This window comes from Delphinus delphis, chromosome 13 (assembly GCF_949987515.2).
Source record: "Delphinus delphis chromosome 13, mDelDel1.2, whole genome shotgun sequence".
Classification (NCBI taxonomy): Eukaryota; Metazoa; Chordata; class Mammalia; order Artiodactyla; family Delphinidae; genus Delphinus; species Delphinus delphis.
In genome coordinates this window covers 26,588,164-26,610,790 of record NC_082695.1, presented here as the reverse complement: position 1 = coordinate 26,610,790, position 22,627 = coordinate 26,588,164, and the positions used below count along the sequence as shown (strand labels likewise).

General features: G+C 51.8%; 1 protein-coding gene across 5 annotated transcripts in view; it reads left to right on the top strand.

Moving 5' to 3' along the window:
* Positions 1-22,627, top strand: part of HIRA (histone cell cycle regulator) — a 74,435-nt gene that overhangs the window by 814 nt on the left and 50,994 nt on the right. For 3 of the 5 annotated variants that reach the window (XM_060028544.1, XM_060028543.1, XM_060028542.1), the window contains exons 2-5: positions 15,564-15,626; positions 16,852-16,962; positions 18,123-18,213; positions 19,427-19,521. In XM_060028544.1, coding sequence (XP_059884527.1) covers positions 15,564-15,626; positions 16,852-16,962; positions 18,123-18,213; positions 19,427-19,521 — 360 coding nt within the window. The other 2 variants (XM_060028545.1, XM_060028546.1) reach the window with 2 other exon arrangements.

Below are 22,627 nucleotides of genomic sequence, written 5' to 3'. Positions count from 1 at the left end.
TCGCCCCCTAGGAAGGTGAGGGGAGCGAGCCCCCATCCCCTGCCGGTAGCAGTGAGCTCAGGGAGCAATACTCCAGCTGAGGGCCCGCAACCTGGATGGCCCGACTGCTGGTAGGCAAAGAGTCATCCTGATTCTGTCTTGTTCCTCATTTCTACTTTGCTGTGCGACTAGAGGGAGCTAGTTTTCTTTTAGAACAAGTTGGGTAGATGCTTTTGCCTTTCTTAAGTGTGTTGCTTTTTAGTTTTGAACTTGATCTCAAGATGCTTGCTTTCTATTGCTGCAGCCTTTCCATTTTCTAGCACGACATCCTTCTCGTTTTTCAGGGCCCAGGTGAGGTCCCCTTTTCCTTTTGTTACCATTCCTCTTGAGTTACTCCACTAGACGCGCTCTGTCCCTGTGGGTGTACATTCCTTGTGCCCCTAGGGTGCAGACTGCCTTGCTCCCCTCTGCATTCCCTGCCACACTCAGCAGTGCCTTTCACATAGAGGGTCTGCGATAAACGTTGGCTGAGCAGGTAAGAGAGCTGAGGTTGCCATAACTTACTAAGACAGCTGGGTTGACAGTATGTGAAAGCAAAAGCAGTGAACTCTGGTTTCATTTCTCCTGTGTTGGTCTCCAAGCGCATTTCCTGACGTGTAGTGTGAGATCTTTTCCTGGAGAACTGGGCAAATGTTCAGTAATTATAAATTATGGTGCTTGTGAATCAGGAAGGGAAAAGTTTTTACGATGAGCTAGTTTGCTGTGCAAGTGAAGTCTGAAGGAATTTTCATTTTGACACTGCCTAGATGAGGTTGTGTGTGTTGTGTACCCTTCTCCAGCCTTCCTTCTACCATGTAATTTATAACTTCGTGATAAGCTCCTTTGTAGAACACAAGTTTTATGTTGTGTAGGCACAAGTAAGTCAGGATGCTTAAGCTATTGTTTAGGCACAAACGAGGGAGAGTCTGCAGCCAGGCCGCAGCCAGTAGTCCCCGCCTGGCAGGGTGGGCTGAGCTGTGGGCCTGGGGCCTCTTGTTGCCGCAGCCTCTCCACTGTCCTCGAGTAGAACCTGATAGTATCTGCCCTGCCTTCTTTGTAGCGTGATTGTGGTATTTGCTTGGGAAGGAAGACAAAGTGCTCCCCGAGATAATAGAAGAAATTGAGACTCTTTTAAACCTGTTCTTTGTCAGGTTTCCTTTCTTTTAAAATCTCCTGGAATCACCCGTCTCATTGAGTGTTCAGGACTGTCGGGTAAATTACTTCTCTCCTGAAGGACATACAGATGGTCTGGATCAGTACTGAGCTGTCCTTTAAAGACTGGTGAATAGGGGGAGCTGCTGGGGGCAAGCGCTGCTTAGCCAGGAGCCCAAGTGGTGGGTGGTGGCCAGTAAAGTCGAACATGCTTTGGATTAAGAGACCCAAAAGACCGTGGTGGTTTGGAGAGAGCATCACTGCACTTTCTGGCTTCCTGACTCTGCATTCAGTCTCCTGACTGATTATGCAGCGCGAACATACTTTTTCTGGGGTCTGAAAGCCTGAAGAAGGAGGGAGCAGAGAGCCCTGCGTTTTCCCTGAGGTGGCAGGATTCATCAAATAGTGTAAGCGGGCAAATTGAAAGCAGAGAGAGAAGTGTTTGTGGGGTGCAGGTGTGTTCTCAGTCTTCGTTTTTCTGGCTGATGATAGTAGTGAGACCTTTCCTCTAAGGGAGGGTTTCTCAGTCTCAGCACTATTGACATTTTGGGCCACATAACTGTTGTGGAGACCAATCTGTGTTGTAGGATGTTAGCAGCATCCCTGGCCTCTGCCCTCCAGATGCCAGTAGCATCTTCACTCTCACACACACACACACACAGAGTTGTGACAACAGAAACTGTCTCCAGACATTGCTAGTGTCCTCTGTTGGCCAGGTCACCCCCAGTTGAGAATCACTGTTCTAAGGTGATGGGTTAAATATTGAAGTCATGTCATGGTAATGAGCTTTGAGCATGGAATCAGACTGGATTCAAGATGTCATCATTTATTAGCTGTAGATTGTTGGGCTTGTGACTCCACTTTCTGGGCCTTGGTAAAGTTGAAGCTATGTGCCAGGCATTGTTCACACACACACATACATACACACACACACACACACACACACACACGTGTTTTACTCTGTGTTCTTGGATATGGCATTCCTTATGTATTTTATTTTAGGCTTGGCCAAAATAAGGTTTATTTCTAAGTTAGGTTATGACCATATATTTGTTAGAAACTGAAAGCAATTGGGTTTTTGGTTGTAGGAAAATGCAGTTTGTATGTTGAGAATCATTGAGATTCATGGTTCTTCCCATCGCAGGGCCTTTGTCCCTGAGAGTTTTTCTGGAATTCTTGTGGTGTTCATGCACAGCTCTTTAGTGAAGCCCATTCTAACCAGAAGGGCCAGGACTGAAAGGACACTCATTCTCCTTTGAGTTCATTCTCCTGGCAGTGTTGTAAAAAGGTGTATGGCAAATTTTCAATAATGGGATAATTTGTCAGTTAACTGCATTGCTTTATGGCATGTGTTTTTTCTCCTGTCCTATAATTGGATTCTTTTCCCTACCTCTTCTCATTCCACAAAGGATTTAAGACATTCTTCTGAGGCATGTCCTGCACCTGAGTGATAATGAATGTCAGTTTGAAGGGGAAACTCGAGGAAGGATGACCCAGTAATGAAGCTGGCCTGGGTGTGGAAAGGCTCTGCACAGCTGCTCTGAGAGCAGGCCAGGAGGGATCCCTGTAGTGACGTTTTGTGACTGCCCTGGTCATTCAGGTAACCTGTGCAGTTGGCCCAGATCAGGGCTTCTCAAACAGGCCAGAGTCTGGAGACATTTTTGGTTTTCGCAGCTGGAGGGGGTGGAGTGTAGGTGGAGGACAGGATGCCGCTGAACTAGAATGCTCTGCAGCCTCATGGATGCTCCTCTGCAACAGTCTCCTGGCCCAACGTCCATAGTGCCGAGGCTGGGAAACTGCTCTAGGTGAGAGTACCTTTGTATCGTTATTTGGCCTTTTCATCCATCCAACTAGATTGTAAGCTTCTTGAGGACAAGGAATTTGCCTATTATTTTGGAGTCAGATAGTCCTGTTCTTGAGTCTCTGTGCTCTGCTGCTCACCAAAGTGTGTTACAGAAGGTTCTTTACGTCTCTTATCCTGGTCTGTTAAGTGAAGCGGGTAACAGCTGCTTTGGCTGCTGCCTGCTCACCTGCGAAGGCTCAGGAAATGCACACTCTCTTCACAGTGTCACACTGACTTAACACCTAAAGACAGTAGAGTGATTTTTAAAAATAACCAGAATATATTTGAAGAGGATTCGGAAGAAAACTGGGTGGGATTTTGCCTTAGATAATACACTTGTAGGATTTACACTGATTTATACACTGAACGTTGAACCCTTCTGGAGAGAAGTTCTGTGGGGATCAGAGGTAAAAAGATGCTCCCTGTGCACGGAAAATTGTGCCAGGTGGGAGAGGGGAACAGACCACATTCTAGAATGCAGGGCAGAGGGTAGCCTGGGGAGGAGGGTGTGGTCTGTGGGTGCCCTTGGGCTGGGTCTGGACCACAGGAGGACTGTGAGGCAGAGGAGGTGCCCCTGCTGTGGGAGCATCAGGAGTGGAGGCCCAGGGAGGGCTGGCGTGTGGAGCATGTTAGCACAGAGACTGCGCGGGTGATGGCAGGTGGGGCTGCAGGGCAGAGCCATGAGCACCTGCCTAGAAGCTTGGACTCCTTCTGGGGGTTGCGATAGGGGAGCATGGGGCGTTTCTGAGGAGGCTGGATGTGGTTGGAAGGCCCCAGAGGAGCTGGTAGACGTTCCCTGGGCCTAGGTGAGAGGCCCTGATGGAGGCAGGGAGGTCAGTGGTAGAGGTGCACACGGGGTAGAGGCAGGTAGCTTTGTAGATTGGAGACGCTCAGAGTTGATTTCTTCAGTATGCTGAGAACAGAGTAGAGTTGAGGGCTAGGAAATGAGGTTTTCTTAAATATTTCTTTTAATTTAAGGAGTGGTTAAAAAGATGTTTTCACCTTATGAGTTGAATTGAAGTTACACAGCTGGGAGGGACCTCTGGGCAGTGCCTGGCCTTGGCCATTGAGGGGACCTGCTGCCTGCCTTGACCCCTCCTTTTCCCCAGAGGTACGAGGCTACCCTGTTCATCCAGGGTGTTTGCCTGTGGACTGCAGAGGTGTCTGGCTCATGAAACATGGGTCTGGAATGAGCCCAGGGGACCATACATTGATGCAAGCACATTTTATCCTGCCGAGACGAGCAGCAACACCTGGAGGCGGGAGCAGGCCATCGGTTCGTCCACGTCATTAAAGAGCAGGGAGGGCATGTCGTGGACACTGGACGCCCACCCACTTCTTCCTTTCCATCAGAACCCCAGGGTTTTCCTCTTGTCTGCCCTCTTCTTCAGGGTCTTGATAGCCCTGAGCTGGAGTGTGGGTGAGTGCCCAGGCCTCGTTGGGGAACAGCCATGTGATGCCATTCTAGGCAGTAGGACCGGGAGGGGATGTCTGCTCGGGGTTTCTGGGGAATAATCAGGTAAGAAGAGATGCTTGAGAGGCCCATCTCTCTTCTCCTGGACTTCACTGCGTCTGTGTGTGGCAGCCAGCCTGTGACCCTGAGGACAGGGCTCGCACCGAGGATGACAGTAGGGGAAGGTGGAAGGAGTGGCTGCTTATGCCGCTATGAATGAACCTTGAAGCCAACCCTTCTCAGGACTTGTCACGTGACTTAGTAGGTTACCCTTGAAATTCTCTCTGACTTGCTGCAGAAAGAAAACATTCCTGACAGTACAGTTGGCAGATGGGAACTGAGACAGTAAGTTTCTGTAAGGAGAAAAGGAGATGCAGGAGGGGAGCTTAGTGAGGTGACAGAGGGCAGGCCTCATAAATGAGAGTGGTAGGTGGGTGAGTGCGGGAGAAAGCCCTGGGGTAGGGGTAGGGTGGGAGGAGTTTAAATAAGGTTCTTTGGGGAAGCCTGAATGAGAAGGTAACATGTGAGCAGAGACCTCGTTGCAGGAGGCAGGCGGTGAGCTGGATGTGTGTGTGCCCAAGACATACCTGGGGTGCTCTTGGACTCCCCACCTGCGGGGCGTGAGGGAAGCAGGGCTGGACAGGTAGGAGCTGGTCAGTAATGCAGGTACCGTAGAAGCTGCAACTGGCCCTGCTGGGGGGCTGGGTGAGCCCTTCAGAGTTGTCCCGAATTGGGATGAGGGGCTCAGGCCTTTATACTCCCACATCCACAGTCATCGGGTGCAGGCTGTCCCTGCCAGGAGACCTGATCTTGGTCAAAGCAATTCTTCCGCTGAGGAGCTGTCACAGGCTGTAAACACTCCCACAGCTGGGGGGGTGGGGGGGCGTGTTTCAGTCCTGGAGGGAGGGCACCTGGACAGGGCATCATGGCAACCTCCTAGGCCTGATGGAGGTGAGGAAGGCGGCCCTCTGTGGGAGGAGCATTTCAGGCAGCGAGAATGGCCAGAGCAAGCTTGCCTGGTGGGTCTGAGGAAGAGCAAGGATGTGGGAGCAACACTGGGAGGCATGAGCAGCAGGAGGTGAGGCCAAGTGAGCAGTGGACTGGCTGGAGGACCCGCACGCACGGGCCCTCCATGCGGCTCGAGTAGAGGAGTCCCACACCTGGCATGCTTTCAGATCTTGCTGGCCACTGCACTGGGACTCGGCTGGGCAGCGGGCATGGGGGCAAGGGCGGGAGCTGGAGGACCTGGGAAGAGGCTGTGGCAGTGATCCAGAGGTGGCCAGGGCAGTGGTGGTGCAGTGAGTGTGTGTGTGGTGGGGGGGTATACATAAACACATACACACATGTTGGTGTTGAAGTGTAATTTACATAGTGAAATGCACAGACATGGTGAGTTTTGACAAACAGGTACACTGTAACCTGTTCCCCACTCAAGATACAGAATGTTTGCACCTCCCCAGAAAATTAGAGTTACAGTAGTGAATGTAGTCATCAGGTCAAATGTGGGGTGTGAGATGGGGGGGAAGGGGAGCCCGTAGGATCAGACTGTGAAGGAGCAGATGGGGAGGAGGAGCCAGGTTCAGTGACGTGGGGTGACCAAGTCCGGCCCCGCAAGAGGCCTTCCCGAAGCGCCTGTATGCTGAGGGACCTCAGCCTCCTCCTCCTGAAGCACCAGGGCTCTGAGCTGGAGCTGCTATTGAGGAACAGGACGGCTGCTTTGTTTTTGGCTGTGTCCATTGCCAATCTGATTGCTCTAGGGTACGTTAATGGTGTGTGAGAATCTGGATAATGGAGCACTTTGTGACTTTATACTTGTAATGTGGAAAATGTAAAGTAATTTTTCTTATAAAAGTAATGCCTGTTCAATTTAGAAAAAGTTAGAAAATACAAAAAGGAGAACACATTGTTAAAACTTTTTAATATGGTCTTTCAGACCATTTGGAAAAAATCACTGGGTAACACATTTTGTTTAGTGTGTATACCACATTATAAAGGTACCTGGGTTGTTCAAGATCTTAGCCAAATGCCCGATATCATAATAAATCCAGTGTTTTTATTGAGTAGCCTCCCTTCAGACAGCTGAAGTGTTACCATGCATTTTCCACTTAAATGATATTGTAGGGTTGTTGTTTTTCTTTTTTCTTTTTTTAATTGACGTACATTAATTAGTTTCAGGTGTACAACATAATGATTCAATATTTGTTCATATTGCAAAATGATCACCGCAATAAGTCAACATCTGTCACCTCACATAAAGAATTATTTTTTCCTGATGAGAACTTTAAAGATTTATTCTCTTAGCAACTTTCAAATATGCAATACAGTATTATTAACTATAGTGTTATTTTCTTAGTTGTGGTTGTTGTTAAACAAACTTTCTCCTCTATGGGAAAGTTCTTTTTTTTTTTTTAATTTATTTTATTTTTGACTGTGTTGGGTCTTCATTGCTGCGCGTGGGCTCTCTCTAGTTGCTGCGAGCAGGGGCTGCTCTTCGTTGTGGTGCGCGAGCTTCTCATTGCGGTGGCTTCTCTTTTTTGCAGAGCACGGGCTCTAGGCGCGCGGGCTTAGTTGCTCCGTGGCATGTGGGATCTTCCTGGACCGGGGCTCGAACCTGTGTCCCCTGCATTGGCAGGCGGATTCTTAACCACTCCACCACCAGGGAAGCCTGGAAAGTTGTTCTTAACTGCTCTTAATTCTCTAGTGGATCTAGATAAGGAGGGATGACTCTATTTATAGAAATTCATCTTGCAGATACCTTTTAAGGAATATCTCTGTTCTGTAAAATTAGAGGAGAAAAGAGTATGAAAAAACACCAAAGCTTTTTTTTTTTTTTTGTGATACGCGGGCCTCTCAGTGTTGTGGCTGCTCCCGTTGCGGAGCACAGGCTCCGGACGTGCAGGCTCAGCGAACGTGGCTCACGGGCCTAGCCGCTCCAGGGCATGTGGGATCTTCCCGGACCGGGGCACGAACCCATGTCCACTGCATCGGCAGGCGGACTCTCAACCACTGCGCCACCAGGGAAGCCCCAAAGCCTTCTTGATTGTGTGTTGGCAAATGCTGCAGGAGATGTGAGGAGGTCTGTAAATGATATACCTGCACTTTCTTCAACTCTAGTTCATGGCCCGCCCTCCCCCCACCCCGCCCCTCGCAAAAAAAAAACCACCCAACCCAACAACGGTTGCTCCAGCTTCCTTCCTGTGCTGTGTTTTGAATGTCTCAGGCACCTGACACCTGAGGTGTCCCTGCAGTGGTGCTGACTTAGGGAGACCAAGAAGTTGTGGTTGAAGTGGTGGAGGTCCCAGCTGCAGACGGCTCTGTGCAGCCAGGGCTCTGCTTCCCCTGCAGGGGTTCGCCAACATGAGTCCTCCCTCAGTCAGGAGGAGCCCACCTTCCCAGGATTGGGATGCTAGTGACATGGAATGTGTGTTAGAACTGGGGGCCTCTGCCCAGCCTTTCACAACATCAAGTGTTTATGGAGTGCCTACTGTGTGTCGCTGCCCTGGGGAGACCCCGTGACTAAGCAGACAAAAGTGACTCAGCTCTCGGGCTTTACATTCCGGTGGGCAGAGTAGACAGACGTGCAATAAAGGAAGCGACACCTACAGTACGTGGGAAAGTAGATCAGTGTTAGGGGGGTTGTTGTGCCAAGCTGGGTGGTCAGGGGAGGCCTCAGTGCAGGGAACGGAGGCAGGAGGGAAAGAGCCAGGGTGGGCGCTGGGTGGGAGTGGAGAGGAAGCGGGCGCTGGACTACCAGTGGGGGCAGGGGCTGGTCTGGAGTTGAGGCCGGAGAAGTCGCGAGTCGTGTGGCTGTTGTGAGGCCTTGACTGAGATGGCAGGTTTGGGCGGGAAGACCAGGAGCTGCTTGTGGCGATGTGAGGGCTAGAGGCCTGGCAGGCGGGCAGCTGGACAGAGGGGTTTCCTGCCCCGCAGAGAGCAGAGAGCTCAGGTGCAGGGTTCCCTCCAGAGAGATTGCTGGTTGTGGGACGTGCGCACTGTCACCGGCACGAGAAAAGCATCTGCTTCATGATGACAGCCACTGGTGTTTTGATGTTTACCTTTATCAGACACAGACATATATACAGTTTTTAGAAAACAGGCTTCATGTGTACATATGCACATTTATTCCTTATTGGGGTGGTTGTAGATTCCCACGCAGCTGAGATCCTCTGTACACTTTGCCCAGTTTCTCCCAGGGGTGACGTTTTGCAAAGCTGCAGTCTGATGTCACAATGATGTTGACAGACCCCACCTGCCTCACTCAGAGCCCACTCTTACTTGTAGCGTTCATCTGTGTGGGGTGGCTGCTGAGTCCCACACAGCTTTGCACCTGTGAGGGTTCATGTATCCACAGCAGTCAAGACCAAATGGTTCGAACACCTTTACAACCATACCCACCTCCCTCCCACGCCCCTCCAGCTTGTATACATATTTATGTGGTTTGCTTTGGTTTTGGTTAGCATTTTTTTAAGTTGTGACAAAGTAAACCATAACATAAAATTTACCATCTTAACCATCTTTTAAGTGTACAATTCAGTAGTGTTCTGTATGTTCACATTGTTGTGCAGCCAATCTCCACACCTGTTCATCATGCAAAACTGAAACTCTGTCCCCATTAAGCAGTAACTCCCCAGTTCCCCCTCCCCCAGCCCCTGGCACCACCATCTACTTCCTGTCTCTATGAATTTGACTCCTCTAGGGACTTCATATAAGTGGAATCATACAGTATTTGTGCTTCTGTGACTGGCTTATGCAAATTAACATAATGTCTTCACGGTTCATCCATGTTGTAGCTTGTGTCAGAATTTTTCCTTTTTATTGCTGAATAATATTCCATTGTGTGGACGTACCACATTTTATTTATCCATCATCCATCGATGGACATGAGGTTACTTCCACCTCTTAGCTGTTGTGAATAAAGCTGCTATGAATGTGGGTGTACAAATATCTCTTCAAGACCCTGCTTTCAATTCCTTTGGGTGTAAACCCAGAAGTGGAATTGCTGGATCACAGGTAATTCTATTTTTAATTTTTTGAGGAACTGCCATACTGGTTTCCACAGCAGCTGCACCATTTTTCATTCCCACCAGCAGAGTACAGAGTTCCAATTTCTCCACATCCCCACCAGCACTTGTTATGTTTACTTTACTTTTCTTTTTTTGTTTTTTTTGTATTGAGTTTTAGGAGTTCTTTATATATTCTGGACAGTAATTCCTTATCTGATATGTAATTTGCCAGTATTTTCTGTGGGTTGCCTTTTTATCCTGTTGATAGTATCCTTTGATGGGCAAAAGTTTTCAAGAAATCCAGTTTGTCTATTTTTTCTCTTAATGCCTGTGCCTTTGCTATCATATCTAAAAAAATCATTGCCAAATCCAATGTTATGAAGCTTTTTCCCTGTTTTGTTCTAAGAATTTTTATAGTGTTAGGTTCAACCTTTGGGTCTTTGATCCATTTTGAGTTAATTTTTGTAGATGGTGTTAGGTAAGGGTCCAGGCTCATTCTTCTGCATGTGGATATTCAGTTTTCCTTGAACCACTTGTTGAAGAGACTGTCCTTTGCTGTATTGAATGGCCTTGGCAGCCTTTTTGAAAATCTGTATTCTATTTCATTGGTCTGTGTGTCTTCATGCCAGTAACACACTCTTTTGATTACTATAACTTCGTAGTAAATTTTTTTTTTTTTTTTTTTTGCGGTACACAGGCCTCTCACTGTTGTGGCCTCTCCCGTTGGCGGAGCACAGGCTCCGGACGCGCAGGCTCAGCGGCCATGGCTCACGGGCCCAGCCGCTCCGCAGCATGTGGGATCTTCCTGGACCTGGGCACGAACCCGTGTCCCCTGCATCGGCAGGCGGACGCTCAACCACTGCACCATCAGGGAAGCCCCGTAGTAAATTTTGAAATCAGCCAAGTGTAAGACCTCCCACTTTGTTCTTTTTCAGAATTTGTTTGGCTATTTGGAGTCCCTTGAGATTCTATATGAATTTTAGGATGGGTTTTTCTGTTTTTGCCCCCCCCCCCAAAAAAAAGTCATTGCAGTTCTGACAGGGATTGCATTAAATCCGTACAGCTTTGGATGTTACTGACATCTTAACAATATTAAGTCTTCGATTCATGAAGATGGGCTGTTTTTCCATTTATTTGTGTTTCTGTTGGTTGTCTCGGCACTGTTTTCTAGTTTTCACGTACAAGTCTTTGACCTTTGTTAAGTTTACTTCTAAGTATTTTTTTCTTTTCGATTCTATTTTAAATAGAATTGTTTTGTTTCTTTTGGATTTTCACTGTTAATGTGTAGAAATGCAGCTGATGTTTGTTGATTTTGTATCCTTCAGCTCTACTAAATTTGTTTATTTTGTGGAATCTTTAGGGTTTTTTACACATAAGATCATGTCTTTTGCACCCACCTTATATTTTAATATTGTTTTGTAACTTCTTTTTCACTTAATAAATGTTTCAAACATTTTCCCATGTTTCACGTCTAATTACAAATTTACCAAAATTTGTTAGAACCAAGTATTATTGGGCCATATGGGCACAGCACACAGTGAATGGAGGCCTCGCCCTCCCCAAACTCCTCGCGAGCACGATGCACTAAGGGACTTCCAGTCGGTTCTGCCCCGTGAGCCGTCAGAGTGTAAAGGCCAGAGGCCCTCTGGCTGCATAGCAGGCAGCTGGCCTGTCTGCCCTCCGTGCTTCCTCCCACTTCTCCCCGCCAGCACTCCGCTCCTCTGGGAAGCTCCCTGAAGCCAGGAAGGAGGATTCTATCTGAGCGCCCTGGCTAAAACCCAGCTTCTGTAACTCACTCTTTTCTGCCCGATGACGAGCATCTGTACTGCAGTCCTCAGATCAGCACACACAGACAGGAGAGTGTGGAAGCGGGGTGCTCTGTGTGCGCTGAGGAGGGGTCCCCAAAGGTGTCAAGGAGGGGCGACCTGGAAGCAGAGCTGAGGAGAATGGGTTGGTGGGTGTCGGGGGAGAGAGTGCTGGGTGCTGACAGCTCTAAGGGTCCAGGGAGTGTGTTAATTTAACTTTTGTCTCTGTCTCTGTACAAAGAGGAGCTGAACACTGGAGGGGGTTGGGAGCTCATCTTTGTCCTTGTGCTGGGCCACATGGAAAGTTCTCGAACTAGTCCAGCCACAGCATCCCTTCCCTCAGCTCCACCGCCAAGAGCCCTTTAGAAAAAGGAGGACATGTGAGCCACTGCTCTCCTTGGGGCTGGAAGGTCCACTGCCTTAGCGGGTGGACAGCCAGCACCATGCCAGTGGCCTCCTCTAGGTCCACTTTTGTGTGTCCCCGGGGCGCATCACTGCAAGAGGAGACAGTTATGCCAGCCACGCCCCTCACTGGGGTGCACCCTGATCTCAGAAACAGACGTGAGACTTAGGCCTCAGAAGCATGTGACTCGGCATCTTAATCCGTCTTGCAAGGTGCTGGTCAGGGTGACTGTGGCCTCCCCATTTTGTAGATTAGGAAACTGCAGAGGAAGATTAAGTAACTTACTCGAGGCTGTGGAGCTGGTGAGCAGCAGGACTGAGGATCCAACCCATGGGCGCTTACTGCCCAAGCCCAGGCCTGTTCCCAACCCCCATTTCTGGCATCCCACTGCCCTCCAGCTTAGCGATTCCCTCTCCGTCTGAACAGCTAATGCCCTTGCCCCAGAGTGGCAGTTGGGAAGGTCTGCACTCCTTGGTGGCACCCTGCCTGTCTGTCTGGCTCCCTCCCCACTCTGCCCATGCTGCACTGCACAGTGGCAGGTCGGACCCATTCTTGATTCCATGCCACATCCCCTCGTCTTGGGGGTCCCCTCACCCATTCTTTCACTGACTTCTCAACCTTGGGGACTTGGGGCAGTTGTGATTTCTGCAGGAAGACCCCAGGATGAGTTAGGTGGCTCCCCACCCGTGCAGACCTCTGTCACTGGACTTAGCTGTGAGGTTCATGTTGTCTACGTTTTGGCGCTCCCTGGGCAGGGCCAGGCTTCTGTATCTTTACTTTCTGTCTGCTTAGCCCAGTGTCAGCTCCTAGGATGGGCTGTGATTGGTACCTGTGCAGTGGAGCCCTTGGGCTCTGTATGTTCTTGGGGGGTCAGGCTGGCCCGTGACTTGTAGGCAAGTGACTTTGATGCGCTCCAGGAGAGAATACAGACTTCAGGAGCTAACCAGCACCCCGGGGGCTGGTAGATGCTCCTCACTGGTGGCCACTTAAGACTGATGCTGGCTGAGCTGGAACTTTCTTGGTTAAGATGATAAATGGTCAGCTTGGGTTGGCTTAAGCAGAACAGTGAATGAACTGGCATCTTGGGTTATCTCGTGTATAACAAACCACCCCCAAACTTGCTGGCTTAAAACAACGGCTTTATTATCGTTTGTGATGCTGCTCTTGGCAGGGCTCGGTGGGGCCAGCTCATCCCAGCTCCTCACGGGCTCTACTGGGGCAGCTTGAGCAGCCCGGGGCTGGAACAGCTCACCAGGGGCCCCGGGGCCTGGCCTTGAGGCCCACTTCTCACTCCGTGTGGCCAGCTGGGGCCTCGTCTCAGCAGGATGGTCTCAACGGAGTTGGACTTCTTACATGGCAGCAGGCTCTCTCCAGAGGGCAGATGTTGAATGAAGCTTCCTTGCAAGCCCGCCACACATTCTGTTAGTTAAAGGCGTCCAGGGCCAGCCCAAATTCAGGGGGCGGGGTGCACACAGGCTCAAAGAGCCGAGGAGTCCAGGGCGATGCTCGGAGCAGCAGGCCCGGTCCTGCACGCTCACGCTTACACTCTCGCCCGCCTTCCCTCTGGCTCACTAGCCCTCATTTCTCCCCTCTGGGCTTTGCGGGGATGGGTGTCCCCCAGGCGGGTAGTTTACTCCTTGGGCTTTGGGGCCAGATACCTGGCCTCTACCAGGCAGCTGTGTGGCCTTGGGCAACTTTCCAGACCTCTCTGCATGCCTCCGTTTCCCCCTTGTGGTGAAATGAGTGAGGGAAGGCCCCGGGCCATGCTGCCTGCTGGTTTGAGAAAAGCCCGGGAGCAGTGGGGGGCCGGGGAGCAGTGGGGCTGGCCCTGGAAAGGCAGCGCCCCTCGGACGGACCCCCGCGTGGCCCTGGCCCTGGAGGAAGGCACGGCCGGGTCGCAGCCCCTGCCCCTGGAGACACCTGCTTTTCTGAGTTTCACGAGGCCTTAGCGGTGTCAGCTGCTCCCTGTCCCCTGGCGTCCAGCAGGGCCCCACCAGGTCTCGGCGCTGGGTGGCTGGGCCCATGGCCCCACTCGTCCTTTCTCTTTCTCACAGCGCAGGTGGCAGGAAACCACCTTCACAACGGCTTCCCTCCAGCCACTCAGCCTGTGGGGAAAGGGTGGCACGTTCCCAGCAGCGCATGTGGGACTCTGGTGTCATTGGTGGCAGCCACTTGGCCTAGGAGGGCGCAGGTGTCCCCGCCTGCCTGAGTGTGCGCCCTTCAGGTCCTCTCCGCCGTGCTCTCTGCACCTGCCTTCCTGGGCCCCCCAGGGGATGGTTTCTGGGCTCTTTTCTTGAAGGTTAAGGGGGAACTGTTAGGGTCTGGCCTGCAGAGGAAGAGCTCTGGCGGGTCGGCTGCTCTGCGCTGGAGAGAGTGCGGCTGTGTCGGGGCTCGTCCCACGTACCCCGGGAACAAGTGCTCACAGTGGCCTGGGACTGAGTTTCCTGTGTGCGGGGGATGGCTTTGAACACACTGCGTGTGCTCAAGACTGGTCGGCAGCTGCTGGGCTGAACTTGACCTGTCACTGTAGAGCTCTGGCTCAGGGACCGGGGCCTGTTGTAGAGGCTTTGCTGTTGAAGTGACTGCCCTGCTACTGGAGACGCAGTAGGGCGTTTGCATTTCGCGCCTCTGCTTGCTGATAGCCCTGCACCGCTGCTTCCCCCAGGACCGCATAATGACCAATAGAGGGAGGAGGCACTTCCCTGGTCTTGTGGAAGCTCACTCTCAGCTTGACAGTGGGGGTGGGCCCTCCAGAAGAAGGTGGGGTGAGCGGGGTGCCGCCTGGGGCCACGCTGGCCTTTTGGTGCCAGCACTTGATCTTCCGTGCTCTCATGGGAGCCCTGGCAGGACTTTCAGCTCTCAAGCAGCCACCGCTGGCCCTGCCCAACCCGCATTTGCTGCCACATGATTCCAGAGCTCGTGACCCTCATGCTAGTGTCCATGCCACCACCTCTTGGGTGACAGAGAAAGCATCCTCAACTAAGAGACCCCTTGGCAACAGCCCTTTGTATCAACGACCACTGATGTCCAGTTCGTTGTCAAGTGTCTCATTTGTCCCTGAGCAAATATTTCTGAGCCACCTTCCCAAGGCCCAGGCCAGAAGCTGAAGGAGGCCAGGGAGCTGGACAAACACCCACTGGGCACAGGCATAGTCTGCTGTGGCGCCTTTGCCAGCCAGGTCTGCCCAGCTGGCTATCCAGCTTCATGGGCCCCTGGTGGGGGACTGGGCCCGTGTTGTACCACAGTCCTTCCCCCGCAGGGACTGACTGTCTGATTGACCACACCATGGGGCCATCCCTGGAGGCTCAGCTGGAGGAGACATTGAGAAGGCGACTCTCCATGGACGTCAATGCAGCAAGAACACACGGGGTGGGGGGGCTTTTGGGAGCAGGGTCACGACAAGGGAGGCGGTGCCTATGCATTGCAGCCACTGGTCCTGCGCAGCTGTCAGATGGCCAGGCAGAAGAGCCAGGCTACCTGTGTCCCAGCTGCAGCCAAGTACAAATCCCTGGGTGGGGAGATGGCTGAGGTGCAGCCCCTGTGACTCAGGGCTCTTGTCCCCAGTAGCTCGTGGTCTTTCCAAACATGCACACCTGGCAGGTGGTGGGCTTTCGTCCGGTGGACCTCAGTGTAAGTGCCGGGGTCTGCGGGCTCAGTCCCGCAGTGACAGGATGCTTTGTCCCACTTTCAGACTTTAAGCTATTCGATGTCCCTTGGAAAGTCTTTTAACTCACAGGTGATTTATTGGTAGCCTGTTTTTTCCCCTAGGAGCAGTGATTAGGGGCGTTACATGAATAACCAATATTTTAAATGTTTGAGCTTGCTGCTATTTTCCAATGAATAAAAGCCAAGAGAGATGTTGTGTGTTTTTTTTCTTTGTTTCCAGGCAAGCCAATTTTTTCAGTTGATATTCACCCTGACGGGACCAAGTTCGCAACTGGAGGACAAGGTATGTTCACAGGTAGTGGAGGGAGCGCTCACAGCCCTGCGCCTCACCCCATGTCTCCTGATGCCCAGGAGCTGGGAGGAGGGAGAGGGCCTGCTGCTCATCAGCATGGATGTGCTAGGTCACATCTAAGCCCTTTGTGGCTCTGGCATACTCTCTGTAACTACTTTGGCAGCAGATTCCTGCTGACTAGGTTCATATTACAATCAGTCTGCATCCCCACCTTACTGAGCATGGGGAGTGGCCGGTGGTCCTGTGGACAAAGCCCCAGCCCCAGAGGCAAGGTCTCTGGTAGCATTTGCTCACCTTGAAAAAGGGAGGAGGTGGCTAAATTATGAAGTTAGTCATGTAGTCATGAAGCTTATTTTTCTGGGCTCAAAAGAATTCAACTGTGTCACTCAGGAGCTCTGGACTTAGCTGGGGGGCCGGAGTTTTGTCCTTGTCCACGAGAGGGGGCGCACCTTCCCGCCCGACTTGGCACAGTGAGGTCTTGGGAGCTGTTGAGGAAATATTTTTACCTACTGGCCAAGAGGCCATTTCAAGTGTGCTTTATGGTAATTCTGACATGTCCATTTCTAGGCACTTACTAGTTTTTGCCTTCTGTAACAGAAAGTTAGTGAGAGGTTGCCCTTTTTTAGTTATCAGTAATGGAAAACATTACTAAAATGCATAGATGTATATTTTTAGCAGAGTACTACTTCTGCTTATGACCACAGGAACCTCAAATGCCCTCTTTTAGTTGACCTCCCATCTGTAGGTGATGGCAAAGGGCAGGTAAGGTGGTAACGATCCTTTCCCTGTGTTGAGGGCACATTTCAGGCTTGGTTCTCAAAAGTGTCCAGTCAGCTGTGGGAACAGCAGTGGACCCCAAGCAGCACCTAGAGGGGAGGGGAGGTTGCGGGGGTGCCTGTGCACAGCTTCTTTGGGTTCCATATGAGGGGTCTGGGTTTTGGGTGGGCATGAGGACCTCCTAGGGGCCCCTGGTTGACCTGTGTTAGAGACCAGGCCAGAGTTCAGTGCAGACCCAGGCTGGCCTCAGCCTCCTACTGAGCCCACTGCCTCCAGTCCCCAGCGGCACTTGTTTTTGTTCACCTTCCCTGTGACACATAATAGTAACTCAGATCCTGCTGATCTATCAGCCCTGACTTCTGACAGCTAGGTGAGGGCGGGTCACAGGCTCCTATTGCCACTCCTGACACATTGAGTTGTTTCTGCTCCTTCGTTCCAGGACAGGATTCTGGGAAGGTTGTAATCTGGAATATGTCTCCAGTCCTCCAGGAGGATGACGAGAAGGATGAAAATGTCCCCAAGATGCTTTGCCAGATGGACAATCACTTAGGTATTACAGGGTGGCCCTTTGCAGGCTTTGCGTGTTGGCACAGTGCCCAAGGTTAGCACGTGTGTTTGTAATTAGAGAGATAAGGCCCGTGCGGCGGTAGCTCCCCTCGGCCTGCTGTCTGAAGGCACAGATGTTGGCTGCACACCTGGGTGAGTTATTCAGCAGAAGACTCGGCCTGCCCACAGAACCATCTTTGGACAGTCTGCAGGTACCTCTGGTGATTTCCTGCTCATGAGTCGTTACTGCCTGATTCCATGGGGCTTTGGGGCCAGCGACCTGGAAGCAGTAGGGTTCCGGGGAAGGGTGCACAAAAGACAGCTCACCAAATGTCTCAGATGGCCGCCGTGTCACTTGGGGCCCTTTGCCAGGCCCTTGTGGCCACTGGACAGTGTTGTAGTTTCCTTTCCTGCTGTAGTGCCTTAGTTTCCTGCCCTTGAGCATCAGGCTCTGGTTTCCAACCTAGCTGCCCACTGAGATGCTCCACTATCAGTTATGCCCCCTCCCTGTGTGCTATGTGTTCCTGCTCTCCCGACACACCCCAGAACACAAGGTGCCCGCAGGCCACGTGTGGACCACATCTTGGATAATGTCCCTTCTGCTGTGGGGCTCCAGAGGCTCTTGACCCATCAGGGCCAACAGGGATTTCTCCTGGCCTTAGTTTATAAGTGCAGGACCAGTCTACCTGCAGTGTTGACAAGTTTGGAAAAAGAGCTGGTAGGTGGCTTGAAGTCAAAGTTTTATGCTCTACCAAGCTGCTCCCCTGAAAGTTCTGGGAAAGGCATCTTGGCCTTTTTAGTACATGCCCTCATTTTGAGAATTATCCCTACTCAGAAATACATCTCATCATTCGACAGCCCTGAGATTTAGTTACTTACCAGTTTTCATGGAAAGAAGCCTTCTCCTATTGACTGTTTGATTAAGCACTAATGCTTCTCAGATGACGTAGCGTTTCCCCTCCAGACTTTGCTCTGGTATTTGTTCTTACAGCACAAGTAGGTTGGTGCGTGAACTGAATTTTTCTTCTGGGGCTCTCACACAGTAGGTACCTTGAGTAGATCAGATAGATTAGATTTTGTAAACCCTCTGCATCTTGCCAAACTGCACAAAGCAAATGAGCGTGGCGACTGGATTTTCATCACCCTATTTTTTTTTCTTCCCAGCATGTGTGAACTGTGTGCGGTGGTCAAACAGTGGGATGTATTTAGCTTCTGGGGGAGATGACAAACTGATTATGGTGTGGAAGCGGGCTACGTAAGCATCATTTTCTTTACTTCACATTTTATTTTTAGAAGCTTCTTTGCTGGTCTTTATCACAGTCACTTTCCCCACCCTGGCCCTGAGGTCTCCAGAGCTCTGACTCGATGAGTACCAGGAAGCACATGTAGGCGGGGGCAGCCGGGGCCTGACCAGGGCGGTGGGTGGCCACCTACCTGCCTGTGGACCTGCTCAGCACTCCTCACAGGGCTGCAGGGTTTCACCTGAAAAAGAAGGGCTCGTCCCTTCGAGGGCTGACATTGATGGCTTCATTTGTTTTGTCCTTCAAGTGAAATTTCCTAACACACAAGGTGCTCTGATGGGATCTGGGGTGGGGGATCTAGAGCGTGCCCTCTTGCCATTCACCTCGTTCTCTGTCAGCTTTACCTGGGGCTCCCAGGAGCCCCACCTTCCCCGAAAGCCCCTGCTCTGCACCCACAATGAACTGACCATCTCCTGGAGTCTCCTAGGGTGGGTCCTGGGCCTTTGGGGCCAGCCAGGCTGGGGACCAGACCCCACCCTCCTGCTCAGCCAGAGTGTCCCCAAGGCTGTGGCTTGGCGAGCAGAGGCGCACTGTCTCCTTCAGCCCAGCCAGCTGCCTCCGCGAGCCCTTCCTGTAGGTTTGAAAGAATTCTACAGGAGCTAAGGGTGTTAACAGAGCCTCTGGGGGTCCGAGGTGTTGGTGCCATGTCTGCAGGGCTCCATGACTGCTCAAGGCCCAGGAGCGAGCACCCCAGTTCCAATGCTTTCCCTGCCCCAGTATTCAGGCAGAGGCGTTCAAGTCCTTACAGGAGGGCTTGAAAAATAGTGTTGCTTCTGCTGCTTTAGCCAACATAAATAACGTATTTAGTATACAGTTTGGAAAATTGAAGAGAAAAAAATCATAATCCCACCATCTAAAGGAAGCCACAGTTAATATTTTTGTATTTTTCACGTGTGTCTTTCTGGTCCATTTTCCAGCATAGGTGATGTATGGTATCGTGTTGTATATGACATTCTGGGACCTGTTGCCTTCACTTAATTCTATCCCATGGACGTTTTCCCAAGATTGGTGTAGGCCGTGTAGCGTTCCATCCAGTGAACAGATCATAATTTGCCCAGTCAGCCCCCATTGTTCACCCGTTTGGCACTCGCCAGCCGCTGTCTGTCTGCTTTGTCTCTGCGTTGCCCGGAAGTCCCCGGGTGCCCTTCTGACTCCTCTCTCACACAGGTACATCGGCCCCAGCACCGTGTTCGGCTCCAGTGGCAAGCTTGCCAACGTGGAGCAGTGGCGATGTGTCTCCATCCTGCGGAGTCACTCAGGCGGTGAGTGGGCTGCCCATGGGGTGGGCGCCCCGGCGGTGGCCGAGAGCAGCAGCGGCACCTCCACGGCCCCTGTGGACTGTGGGTCCTTAGAGCAGCCCTGTGTCTGGGCCACCCCTCCCCTCCCCGCTGCCTGCCTCCAGCTGCGTCAGTGTCCCCACTCCTGCCCTCATGGGCTGTATGTTTATATCTTTAATGTAGAACTCCCCACGTTCCGCTGTTTATCCTGGGAACTGAGTCACTACCTCCATCAGTGGATCGCTAAGTCCGTAAGCGCACTTTCTTTATTCCACAGAAACCCGCACACGGGGGCCCACTGGAAAGCTTTTTACTTGACTTTGAGAGTGTTTGCAAAGTGTTTTAAATAGGCTTGGTATGGAAAGAAACTCATTTTTCAGACTTGGACTGAAGTTGACAGCACTTGGTCAGATGCCAGGGATACCAGAGTCAGTGCAATTCAGTCTTCCTCAGAGAACCTGCGGTCTAGCCGGGAATAGCTGGGAGGGTGTGCCAGGCAGGGGCCAGCAGAAGCCAGAAAGGCTTGGTGCCAGTGGTGAGCTGGCAGCATGTAACCCCGCTGGACGTGTACTGCACGGCAGCAAGCGGCGCGGGGTGGGGCTGGCTAAGTGTGTGAGGGCAGGACATGGAAGGCTTGTGCTCCTGCTAATGAGGGTGCCCTTTGTCGTGGAGGCCTGAGAGGGGGATCATCTGACAGCCCTACGGAAAACAAGGCAGTTTCAGGGGTTCAGATGAAAACTGCAAGGGCCCAAACTAGGCCTATGATCATTGAGAGAGAGGAAGAGATTGACCTGGGGACTTTGAAGGGCTGAGCAAAGGGAGGCATGAGGGAGACCCCTAGCTGGGTGCCTGGGGAGCCAGCGGTATCCTCTGCTGAGACCATACGACCATGGGTTTATGGGGCTGGATGCCAGTTCAGTGCAGGATGTGCTGGGTTTGGGGGGTGTCCCGAGCTGGTTGGAATTGAGCCTGCCACTCGGGGGCTGGGGGGGCGGAGATGGGGCAGGAGAGAATCAGCTATGGTCCAGTCTGTGCTCAACACCCACTCTGCAGATGACACTTTAAAGGTGAACAGACCCACCTCTTAGAGACCACAAATTGAGTCCACATCTTTGAAAGCTGATAGTGTAACATTGTGTTATCTTTGATAACAGTAAAAATTTGTAACTTACCCTAACTTGCTGGCAGGTGCTCACAGTGGAGTCTAGTTGGGCTTCTCTGGAACTTGGACAAGGTATCCATGAGGTTATCCAAGTGGGGTGGGGCCTGAGTGACGACTTTCATGGGGCCCCTAACCTGAGACTTGGACTGAGCCATAACCTCGCCCTCCCTCCTGGCCCACCACCCCAGGGCTCTCCTCGACCAGGCAGGTAGGGATGCCCACCTTCAGTGGGGATACCTGCCACTCCTTTTGCAGTGGTCCTGGTAGCACCATCAGTTGCTAATAAAAATAGTTTTCTTTAATGGCCATAGAAAGCTGTTTCCCTACCATGATAGAGCCCTGTGTCTTTTAAACCATGCGCACATATTATAGTTCACAGTTGAGCCTTGTTCCCATTGATACTGAGAAAAGACAAACATGGGTGCTATCACCGCATTTGTTATTTTGGAATTTCTGCAGTACAGTTAAGCAGAATCTGAAGAAGGTAGACAGGGAATTCCCTGGCGGTCCAGTGGTTAGGACTCGGCACTCTCACTGCCGGGGCCCAGGTTGAATCCCTGGTCAGAGAACAAGGATCCCACAAGCCATGTGGCGCGGGCAAAAAAAGAGAGAAAAGAAAAAAAGTAGGTTGACAAACTGGAAAACAATAGTAAAATGAGATGATATGAGGAATAAAGCTTTTAGGACTTATAAAGCATTGAAAAGCACTTCAGACTAATAAAAATAAGTCATTGAATTGGCTTCATATAAGAAGATGTTTAATTATCTGTCTTTCACTAGTCATAGCCAATTGGAATATCTAATGATAGAAAGAGATAAGTGCAGTTTTACTCAGATTCCCAAGGAGGGTCTTACTGAGAAGGTGGCGTCCAGGGGTTGAGCAGATGGCGATGAGGGGACAACCGTGTGGACCTGCAGAGAGCTATCCAGGTGGAGGGAGCAACTGGGGCAGCAGATGGAGTGTAGACGTGGGCTTGGGACCAGGGCGGGGGGGGAATGCAGAGTGGAGGGGGCCGGGAGGGGCTCTCGTCTGAGTGAGGCAGAGCAGTGTGGAGGCCTGGGCAGCAGTATGGAGCCCATATGGTGGGGGGCCGAGGCCGCACTGGGGAGACCAGTGATGTGATCTAGGTGAGAGCCTGTCGGGGGCCGTGGGTCGTCATGGTGGAAGTCAGGGCAGGTGGTCACACAGACTCCCTAGGGTGGGAAGTGAGGTGAGGCCCCAGAGGAGGTGGGACGGCTTCCCAGACCGTGGCCTGAGCAGCGGGAGGGATGCAGGTTCCTCACTTGAGGTGGGAGGGGGTGTGGGGGTGAGTGGACATTGTTGGGTCCGCAGTGCCTGGCAGCAGGGTGAGTGGACCTGCGGGCTGGCTGTTGGGGGGTGAGCCTGGAGCACAGGGGAGGAGCCTGGGGTGCGGCTGAGCCGGGGAGCCAGTGAAGGTGGTGGAGAGAACGTTTGAAGGAGGCAAGAGCAAGCAGCGTGCCCCACGTTGCCTCACGGTCGAGTGAGCATCGAGGATCGGCCGCTGGACTGGATGGCATGGAAGCCGCCGGTGGCCTTGGCAAGCGTGGTTCCTGTTGGTGAAGCCGGGTAAAGGCCTAATTGGCGGGCGCTCAGGAAAGACCGGGGGAGAGAGCTGGACGGAACCCAGCTGGTCTTGTCAGGCGCCTGCAAAGAAAGACAGCAGAAGAGCTGAGGGGAGGATGGACTCCAGGCCCGCTGAGGAGACGGAAGGGCTATAGCGGCTGGAAGACCCATCGGAGAGTGAGCGGGGGACGTGGCGGCGGGGAGGGGGGCAGTAAGACCAGGGAGGGGTCGCAGTGCTCTGTCAGGGAGGGTCTCTGGGCATGACTGTGGGAACTATGGCTGAGGCCAGAAGCCAAGGTCATTGGAGTAGGTGGAGGACTTTAAGGGTGTTAGAAAAATCATCC